Source organism: Falco punctatus, assembly GCF_963210335.1.
Source record: "Falco punctatus genome assembly, chromosome: 5".
Lineage (NCBI taxonomy): Eukaryota > Metazoa > Chordata > Aves > Falconiformes > Falconidae > Falco > Falco punctatus.
Genome location: NC_137584.1, coordinates 46,394,322 through 46,405,539, shown reverse-complemented (window position 1 = coordinate 46,405,539; position 11,218 = coordinate 46,394,322). Strand labels below are relative to the sequence as shown.

The following is an 11,218-nucleotide window of genomic DNA, read 5'->3' as shown; positions in this document are numbered from 1 at the left end:
TGTGCTATTAAAACAGATTTATTGTTCAAATTTCTTTCAGAAAATCATGAAGTTTAACAACACTCGGAAAGGTTGATAGACAAGCAGCCTTTATGGTTCAGAGGTAGTTCTGGACACCTCATTATTGCTTTTCTGAAAATAGAGACTAGTAATTCAGCTATTTTCTGCAGTGGATAAGCATTTTAAAATAACTTCTTATTAACTCAGAACTGCCACTTACTTTGTGTATGGATTAATTTTCCCAAGGAATACAGCAGCTGAAAGAAAAATTTTCAAGGCATCATGACAGGGGGCAACATGCAGTTTTACCAAATATATCTACATCAGGCATATTACTAGACCCTGTGAAAGAGCCTTTGCTGAAAAAGTGTGACTTTTTGTTTTGGCACAAGAGCAAACTAAGGAAAACAACAGAAGAAAAAAAATCCATTGTCTCAAAATCGTGGTAGTCCTTTGTCTAACTGTCTTGAAGCTACAAGTCCTTATGCATCAAAGTGCAGAGAGGTCCCATTTAGTAAGAGGAACAGTAGCAGGACAACCCCCACTTTATTTCACCTCTGTCACCCAGAGGTAAAGCACAAGGGATGTCACTGAATCCGACACTGATTAGCAAGCGCTTCCCAAAATTTTGCACTGACCTCGGGTGGCCCATGCCTTCAATGTCTGCAATGAAACTGGACGGCTATACATTGTTCACATATTACCTATCATTTTCATAACAGGTATTATGCTGCCCAGGGATTTTCTGTTTGCTATTTCTCGGCTACTGGCTTTATTCTATCTATTCAGCTCAGTCTCCCTACTGAAACACTAAACATCAGCCTAAATTGGTATCTGTAGGGTAAGGAACACAAATAAATAGCTATTTTCTATGCATGCCTAGCAGGTAGGGAAGCACAAAAGAAAATGTCACTTTGTTCTATCTTCTTACAAAACGTGTGTTTCAGTGAAGCAGCTGTATGTTTCACTGCGAGTGTTCCTCTGGGGCCCTTGCCATGTCTTTGAGGCAGACACAAGGGAAGTAGTGGTGCTGATGAGCATGAATCAACCCTTCAAGACGTGTGATGATTTCATAGTCAGGAAGAGCCAGGCTGGCAATGTTGAGGCCCAGCATCCGTGAGACCACCTCTCGGAAATCTGCCAGCTGCAAGAGCAAACAGAAAGGAATTACTGATAAATTAAATGCAACCAAAGGAGATGCCAGGAAAAACATACACAGATATGCATAATAAAAACACAAGCATTTGTATTAGCAGTGGAAAATATAGGAAGTTCTGCTGTTGCTCAATACAGAGAACTGAAGAGGCTGGAAACAGTCTTTTGGAGCAAACTTCAAATAAATAGGTGAGGTGCTAAGGATCGTGAACATGAAACAGAGTTTCAAGTATTCTTTGGAACCCTTCACAGGCATATCTTCCCTGCTGACTCAACAGCAAAAACTGACCTAGATGACTGCAAACTATACAGACAAATGGAAACTCTGCTGAGTACATCCCACAGCATGTCCTAAGGTGCTGGTCCTGACCTCAAGCTCCTGACCACTGCCTGCCACTTCTCCCCTCCACCCTGCACTTTCTTGTGGAAACTACAGCAGAAATAAGTTAGAAGAATGGTGGAGGTTTGGCACATCCTTCAGTCTGGCTTTGACTTGGAATCAAGATGCAGCCAAAATTCAAGATGCAGCCTGACAAAAGCTCATTTTTCTTCCGTGCCTAGCTGCTGAAAATATATCATAGGAAGGGTATTTGGTAAAGTAATTAAAGAAACCAGCTTTCTCTGTGCAGTTCCAAATGGACAGATATCCACAATGAATTGTCATCACTAGTGATCCTGCCAGCAACTAGATTAAAAACTTAAGATCAGATGAACATGTATGCTGATTTACTCTTCTCAACTCATTATATGGTTCATTATAAGTCAAACTTCAGTGCCTTTTCAATAGGCAATACATTACACAGTCCTTATCACCAACACACAATTAAAAGAGGAAAATGTTCCTATTTGAGGAAATATGCTGGTCTTGCTACCTATTTGAATATCAAGATCCCCATTCTCAGGCATGGCAGAGACTCAAAATGTCACAGCAACATCAAAACAACCAAGAAGCCAGCTCAGATCTGACGGGCAGCACCGTTACACCACCAAGCATGCTGACGGCTAATGGTAAAAGGGAGATAAACGCACTCCTGAAACACATGCCCAACCCCAAGTATACTGTGCAGAACTCTAAAGCAGTTATAACATCTCTGAGGCAAGCTGCAAAAACCCTGAAACCCTCAGTTCCAAGACTTTGTCAAAGTTAGTTTGTTTCATCCCAATGCAAACCCTATGGAGCTGCCATCATTTCAGAAAAACAAATATGGAAACCAAAACAGTACAGGGCAGGAGGATCTGCGAATTCAGTCCCAGCTGTCTTACCAAGGCAGTGCAATGCCTTGGAAGAAATGTTGCAACAATGTAACACTAAAAAAAAAACAAATTCCCATATACGCTCTTCAACACCAGGTCAGAAGATCACTGTTTTGGGGCCCTGGCAGTGTGCTAGGCAAGTACATTTTAGCAGAAGCTGAAGATTTTTTTAAACATCTGGATCACAGACAGAACAAGCAGGCAGCAAAGCTGGAATTTGTTTCCATACAGACTTTATGTTAAAAGATCAAGGCAGCCCTCTGCAAAGATCCAGGTTTTGGATGAATTAAACCCCCACAAGACACCTGCACAGCAAATCCAACTGATCACCTGGGAGTACATTAGGGTCTGCGCTTTGCACGAAATTTCTTGCTCTCATATCTTCGCTTTTGCAAGCTGTTCAACTTAATTACAACTGTGAGTAAACCAAGTTGCACTACAACCATTGATCAAATGCAATCAAATTAAATTTGATGCACTGACACAGAGTATTGATCTGGCAGCATTTTGCCAGAGGGAATAGATACAAATTAAAATGTATACACAACCATCTCTTTATTTCTGATGGGAAAAGCAGGTCACAACTATACTGAATGGACAATAAAAATGTTAGGAATTCAATAAATTTCATCAGGAAATAACCTAAACTAAAAAGCACACAGAGTCTAAGGCATTAATTGATGTGAATTTTAAATTGAGGATTTTTTTCCACTTTAATGGAGTAATACTTAGACAAAACACAACTTTTATGACTATTATATTGTGGCTTATAAAGTACAGTGCAGACAAAGCTGTAGTCCAGTGAAAATGCAGAAAGAGGGTTGACAACAAAAGAGGAATTCCTCACATAAACTGACAAAGAGAACCATCACTCCTGGATGCAAAAATGGCCCACCAGAGGACATCAATCTGAACTTTAAAAACTCCAAACAAAAGCAACAGATGATAGAAGCTGGACAATCTTAAGAATGCTATTGCACGTCTCACATGGAGCAAGTTATATGTTTATACTCTTAAGTGAATACAGCGCTGTAAGCACATAATGAACAACTTCTTAAAATCTTGCACTAAAACACACAGGACCTAGAAAAAAATTAGATGAGAAATGTATTTCAGCTTTAAAAACAATGCAACAGAGGCATTAAGAACATAACTGTTCTGCTGAAATACTAGAAGCTAACAGAAGTACCGTACCACCTGTCTATTTAAGGCTTTCTTCAATAGTAGTTAATATTTCTAAGATAATCACAATTTGGAATAAAGGAGAGAAATAATAAAAGATAATCACTGAAGACTCAAAACCAAAGGTTAGTACTGCAGTAAACATTCATGATAAGTTTTCTTTGCACCTTCCATATAGTGAGTAAAATTATATGAAGTAAAAGAGAAGAAATGAATGCAATTTAGAGCATTAACCCAAGATACTAGGAGGGGGGAGCAGAAGTAAAAAACAGACACTACGTTTTGTTTTTTATGCTGTACCTACAAGAAAGTAGAAGGGGTCTTATTCCAATAGAAAGAAAGAAAAGAGGAAAAAAAAAGGGAAACTAAGACTAGAAAAAATCCTTATAAAAAATCATCAAAAATGCAACCAAAACATTGACATTTATATTTTTACTCCAAGTACTACTGCAAATAAGGACTTGAGTTAAATAAATATAATAATAGAATATATTCAGATTTTAATCTGTAGTTGACCTCAGTGGTCATATACTGATGTTATCAGTTCCTGTGAATATCCTTTTGTCAACAGCCATTATCCATACCTTTTATCTAATGTTACTAAAATGAATCTGGGCTATGTTGACATTTGTTTATATTCAGAAATACAAATAATGATATATGAAGTCACGAAGGTTTTCTATTCACCCCACAGAGAAAGAAAATCCCATATGGATATCTGTAAACTTACATTTACTCTTGTAAAATTTCAATTACCCGACTAATTCGCCAATACATATCCATTCTAGTAATATCCGCTTTTCTTTTCACAAATAGCTTCACTTCTCCATGGTTTTTACTCTGCAGTATGATTTAATAATGCTTTGAACATCATTTTTTTAAATGGTTTTTACACTTCTACCCAAGAACCGGCACACTTTGCTGTTATTCACTACAGCCACCAAGGCTGACTGTCAATCCTAAAGCAGACTGGCAGTGTTATTACACCCTGCTTACAGGGCTTCACTTCTAATAATTAAAATGCTCTGATTCTGTGCATTCTTTTAAATATTAAAATATTTTTACAAAAGGAACAAAACACAGACATGCCAAAGCTAAATTTTCCTCTTAAATTTAGTAGGAATTAATAGCCTAAAGAGCAAAGCACAATCAGAAACAGTGTGTTAAATCCCAATTATGAGTTAATTTTAAATCATTTCAATCTGACCTTAATTTCTGACTTCACTTGAGTATGTTCTGCCTTTCCTTATGACAATCAATCAAGAAAAATCAATGACTTAATCAGTTATCAGTAACTAAATTCTTCATACTTTTAATTTTGATAGCATGGAAAATAGCCATGCAATATTATGATGTTATTTAACATTACATGTAGTGATATCCATGGAGAGCAGACTATGCCTGAAAAAAACATGCAATGCATGTGCAAGCAGTCAGCCTGGCCACATCAACTCCATCAGGTAACAGCAATTTCAGTTTCTAGTAGTTTTCTTAACACACATACACACACAGATGACATGGCTGTGCTTATATTCAGATCAAATACATACACACGTGCTCAGAGAAGTATGTAACATCTGCATTTGCTACCTTTTACAGAGAGTGAGAGAAGTCTGGTCTTGTTTAGCTTCCCCAAGAATGAGGAATGAGCAAGTCCAAAGCAGGTGAAGAACTACACAAAGCTGGGGATAAGGAAGGAATTCTCCTTGGGTTTGGGAAAAGTCAGGACAAAAACTCACATGTTAATGAGTGAAAGAGTTTAGAACAAATTCTTTGATTTAGCATCAGTAGCTTTATTTTAAGGACAGGTTTTAGCTAAGTAAACTGTTAAGATGCAGGAGAGTATGCTATGAGTATTACTGGCAATTCTCACATTCTCAAAATGCCATTACTGCTAATCAGCATTGCACAAGGGACAGGCTGGTTTTGCAAACAGCTTTGCTCCCAGTTTAGCAGTATAGTTCCACCTGCAGGTATTCCAAATGCTCCTGTGATGCAGATGACTATGGATGCTGGTGAATCATAAGCTGGCATTTTCCTTTGACTAGCCCAGAAAGCTTGAAAACTAGTGCTATGCTGTGCTTGAGCATTCTGCACTTTGTAGCCTGCTTACTTCTCCCATATTCTTCAAATTTGGCCAAAGAATACTGCAACAGTATTCAAAAGGTTTGAAACTCCTCAAGTTCAGACAGTAAAAATTCAGCATTTGTGTGGCTTAAGCAAGTCTTCAATGTATGGCTCCACAGAATACTTTCCTGAATATAATTCATACCTTCTTCTGTGTGCAGGATGCTTTGTTTCGTCATGAGATATATAAAGAAATTAAATTTTCCTGCCAAATTTCTAATGATCATTATAAAATAGAACAGTGCTAAATCTTTCCAGGAATAAAGATCCCTGGGTTGTTAGTCTATTTTTCTAGACTGACTTCTTGAAATAGCATCTTTAAATTTCATGCAGTCATTCCTAAGGCCAACATGTAACATAAAAATTTCAGCTGGAAAAACTAACAAAGTTCTAAGCAGTTGGAATAAGGAATTTAAAATTATATATTTTTTACTCTAAAGAAACATCCTACTGGCTTTCAATAATTATGCCATCTATAACGTCTCTACAAAACACAATATGCAGGGCAATTACATACATACTTCACAATTTTTTGAAATTAGAATGGAATACATTTACTAATGTGTTTCCCACAACCTCCTTACTCCCTCCTTGAGGTGAGTTACCACCAAAAGTTTTCTTACCTAAACTTTAACAAAGTTAAATGTCACAAATTGATCCAAAATAGTTACATTCAATATTGTCTGTTAATTCTGATTTGGTTTGTTTGGTGTTTTATTATTATTATTTTATGACCTTTTCCAACATTCTTTGAATTTATGGCCTATACATGGTAACACAGAATCATAGAATCATTTAGGTTGGAAAAGACCTTTAAGATCATTGAGTCCAACTGCAAACCTAACACTGCCAAGTCCACCACTAAACCATGTCCCTCAGTGACACATCTGCAGGTCTTTTAAATGCCTCCAGTGATGGTGACTCAGCCACTTCCCTGGGCAGCCTGTTCCAGTGCTTGACAACACTCTTGGTGAAGGCATTTTTCCTAATATCCAATCTAAACCTCCCCTGGCGCAGCTTGAGCACGTTTCCTCTTATCCTATCCCTTAGCCTTATTGAATCTCATACAATTGGCAAGGAGAAAGTGCATGAGACAGATGAGGAGAAACAAAAGGAAATGCAGGAGAAGTTGGTAAGTTTTATACCTAAGATATATGGGGAAAACATACCTTTAAAAAGATACTAGGATTTTAAAACATTTTATACTTCTCCAAAAGGTGATATAATATTTTGCAATGAACAAAGAAAACAATGCCTGTATTAATTACTCCCATATATAACTTGAACAATAGTTTTGTCTCTCAGAATCACACCCACCACTGGCTCACAAGGGTGAGCTAAAATTTCCTTGTTTGGTAATGTTCACAAAAGTTCAGCACAGCTGGATAGCTGCTCCACCTTTACCACATTGTTATATTCCAAGTGACAGCTAGCACTTGTCAAATACCTATACACATACCTGTCTCTCTCTTTTTGCTAATTCTGCAAGGGTTGTTTTAAGCACCTTCATCTCACTGGTAACTGCTTCTAACATATTTTTGTTTTTTTCTTTATCTTCAGTAGCTTTACGCTCCTTTAAAAGAAGTTCTGATTTGACAGAGGTAAGTTGTTTCTCAGCCTTTTCTTTCATTCTTTCCAATTTGCCTTGAGATTTACTGAGTTCTTCTATTGTTCTGTTCTGCTCCAAAGTTTTGATCTGCAATAACATAATGTTAAATATGCACACCTTTTCACCTAACACAAAGAAATAATAAAAATACTAGGAGTAATCATAAGTAAGCACTTTAATGCGGTTTCTCATGGGTTCCTGATCACATGTATGTGTAAACTGAAAAGTTGTTAAAGGAGACTGGACAACTGCAACTCGATTAACAAAAAAGGGGTTTGTTCCAAGACAGTTAATTATCTTCAGAATTTGTGAAAAGAGGTAACTGGACAGACAAAAGCCCATAATGAGAGTTTATGCTCTGCTAACCTCTGGGAAAACAGTATGAAAAAGAGTTGCCAAATGTTTTGCTGGTAAAAATTGTTCGGTTGGAACATGCACCTACTTATCTATTTCACTCCATCAGCAACATGACAAAAGCTCACATAGAATCAATCTTCCTTTCTTCCAAGCTATCAAGGCTGCAAACTACTTCTATTTACCTGCATTAAAGCAGGTAATTTATTACTGCTGCAATGTAATAAACCACAGGAACAATGAAAATTTAGCCTGGTTTATGCAGAAAAAAAAACTTTTTTCCCCCATACCAATCAGAATAGATCTGTGAGCAACGTATGGGAAAATATAAGATTACAACCATATCAACAGGAAAGAAAGGGTTGCATAGATCGTATTTTCTTACACTAGTCTGAAAGTTTACATGATGCTTTACAGATGCTACTTCATATATCAAAACACATTGCAAAACACCCAAAATATTGTAATATTATATGTGCTTTCCCCACCTAGATGGATTTGAGCAGTTCTCTATGAAAACATTTATTGTAAATCAACTCCAGTTTAATCCAACTGGAATAGAAAAACGGATAGAAGCACAAATATAATGTTTTAACTCACCTTAAGTTCACTAGTTTCAGACAGCTTGGCTTTGAGATCAGTATTCTTTTCCCTTGCCAGATCAAGCTGCTTTTGTAACCTCTCTATCATCTTATGTAACTTTCTGACAGCAAGATTGGCCTCATCCCTTTCCACAGCTAAGGCGGTCCTTACTTGCTTCTCCTCTTCCAGATGGGCTATTTTCTGCCGCAGAAGGTTCATGTGCAGCTCATTGCTTTCAAGTTTTTCTTTTTGACTCTTCAACTAGTTTTCCAAACACAAACATATTTGAAAAAATACATATGAAACACAATGGTACTACAGATTGTTTTGCAAATTTAATCCCTGAGTTGCATATTTAACTTGAGCTCCTATTCTTCTCTTGAAAACTCTGTAAAGAAGTATAAGCATATATATTTGATACCTCTTATATTACCAATTCATTGTGCTTCTCTATCTCTGAATTTGTGCACTACCTTTTAGAATGAATTTACATACAGACTGCACCCTATCTGAACATAAATACTTATGCATCTTTCATAACCTCTGAGATTGTCTAAGGACAGTAGTCAAATGCAAATGTAGTAGAGATTCATTAAGGAGACAGTGGGTTTAGTGGTGGTAGTTTAAGATATTTCCACCTTTAATCAGCTAATTAAAGCTAGTGTGCAAGAAGGAGAATCAACATACAGAAATAAGAAAGCTTTCACCCACCACTCCAATACAAGGTCCACCAGCTTAGTTTTGTAATTTTGGTGCTCAGGGAGCTACCTGTTTTCAGTTTGAACTGAGCTGCCAGGCATTATTCTAGAACATCTGGGAAGTATTAACATACATACTACGCTATACTCCCTGCTAGAGAGGCAGTTGCTTCCAGAAAAAATGCAGTGTTGTTTTAAACCTTAAAGAGACCTGATTCTAAGCTCTAAACCATTCTAATAAGGCTAAAACCAGAAGATTTCACTCTGTCATAACAGGATGATGGAGGGGAGTCTGACCAAATTTGAACAGATTTGCTCCTAAAGGAGCACTATTCTTGCAAGCGTTGAAAATCTTAGTGAAGTACAACCAACATCCTACTAGTTTCTAGAGAAATTTGTGTAAGATTCTCCCCTTCTCAACAGACCCTTTTAGATATAAATGTCGATGGTAGTTGTTTACAGCAGTATATTATAAATGTATTAAAAAGTAGACAGACATACACACATATAAACATGCACTAACTTCACGCATTTGTTTAAGAAGTTGTGAAAAGCAATATCACGTATTTAACCAACTGGTGGTTTTAGTTGTTTTAATATGCAGCCTGTTTGCAGAGTTTGCAAACATCTACTATCTTCTTTTTATGTAAAGGACATCTTTGAAATTCTTGTACATATATGAAGCTCCAAGCTGCTGTCTTTAGCAAGCCACTACAGAAATATAGCCATAACAATGTTTATCTCTGAAAAAAACAGTAACAATATGTCTTTTTTGCCTACCTTCCTTCTTAAGCTATATGCCATAGTCTTGTTTTCAATCACTGCATCACCTTCCAGTTTCACTAACTGCTCTATGCGGGCTAGAATTGCAGCTGCATTCATATCAAATCCAACTTCTACTACCAGGCTATCCAGCTTCATCTTCTCATTAAGTTGCTCCAGAAATTTCAGATACTAAGATAAGATGTGGGAAAATGGGCAAAAGAATAATAAAACTTCATTAAAAGTCCTGAAGTACTATTTAAAAGCGATTCCCCCTACACCAGCAATGAACTATAGAAAGCTAAATCCATTACCCACAAGAAATAATGCATTGAAAGGGTATGTTTATTGCACACGCTTCTGACACAAATGCAAATTCTCCATTTGTCCTGTTTTAGTCAACATTTATTTTCATAAATCCCTGGACCTACAGTATTTATCTTCTTAGCAAGACCAGACTGATTTTTGCTCGTCTGCAGGTAGAACAGCATAAGGTACATGTGTCTGTTTTTTACTTCAGTTCTCGTCTGTGGCTCTGCTGCTTTACACAACCATGCATTGGCAGGGAGAAGTTAGAAAGGACAGCTACATCCCAGCTAATTGCAAGTGCTGTGATTGCCCACTGCTCTGAGCTCTAAAACAGCTAAAACTGGTACCAGGAATGCCATAGGTGAGATCCAATGTAGTCTGTGGAGATGCAGGAATGTTAACATCGTCAGTCTTTTGATCTTCTTTGGAACAGCAAGTTTGACAGTTAACAGTTATTGGTTTATAAATTGCTTTGAAGATTATTTTAATTGCATCTCCATCTATTTTACTGATGTGGACACATGCAGATATCAATTATTATTTAATCTGGTTTTTTCTCCTTTTGTTCTGCCTCCCTAGGTCTTTAAAAATTGTGTTAGTTCCTGGTCTCAATTAGTCTCTCTTGCAAAATCCAAAGCTGTCCTCGCCAAATCTATGTTTGCCTTTGTTTTCTCTTACTTCTGTTGCAGGCAATAATCTTTGCAAAGAAACAATAAAGAAGGAGAAAAAAAAAAAAAAAGAAAACAACCAACAAGCCAATTCCACAACTGTGGCTTGAGCTCAAGACAATAAAACATAGCAAGAATCTCTTTTTTTTCCATGATGCTTCTGGTTCAAAAAGTTAAAAACAGCAGCATCAGAAGCACTGAACTTGTTCTTTATCAGGAAAAAAATCACAACAAAATATCTTTATTGCATCAAAATCTAGAGAGAAATTGAGGAACTAGGGCCACATGTTCTTTGCAGAGGAAGCAGAGCGGGGAAGAACATCTCCATTTTCTGGTTTGCTTCCAATGTGGTGGATGCTTCATTCATAAAAGTTATTGTATAATAGACTAATGCAAAACAGACAGCACCACATTGTTGATTTTTTGCAAATTCAACTTTCTAAGCATTGATCTTGACCTGGTAACATGCTACAACTTTGTCTTAGCTGTATTGGATGGCTGGTTTAGCTTTCCAGGTA

General features: G+C 37.0%; 1 protein-coding gene across 2 annotated transcripts in view; it reads right to left on the bottom strand.

The window, feature by feature from the left end:
* Nucleotides 1-11,218, bottom strand: part of CCDC170 (coiled-coil domain containing 170) — a 62,539-nt gene that overhangs the window by 16,924 nt on the left and 34,397 nt on the right. Inside the window, exons 9-13 of one of the 2 annotated variants that reach the window (XR_013928512.1) lie at nucleotides 9,742-9,915; nucleotides 8,282-8,524; nucleotides 7,178-7,414; nucleotides 932-1,144; nucleotides 221-257 (exon numbers count right to left, since the gene is read on the bottom strand). Coding sequence is in view for 1 of the 2 variants with exons in the window: in XM_080389693.1 (XP_080245819.1) it covers nucleotides 965-1,144; nucleotides 7,178-7,414; nucleotides 8,282-8,524; nucleotides 9,742-9,915 (834 nt within the window). In the remaining variant the exon portion in view is untranslated. Of the gene's footprint in view, nucleotides 1-2; nucleotides 258-931; nucleotides 1,145-7,177; nucleotides 7,415-8,281; nucleotides 8,525-9,741; nucleotides 9,916-11,218 lie in introns of those variants that run through there. The other variant, XM_080389693.1, reaches the window with a different exon arrangement.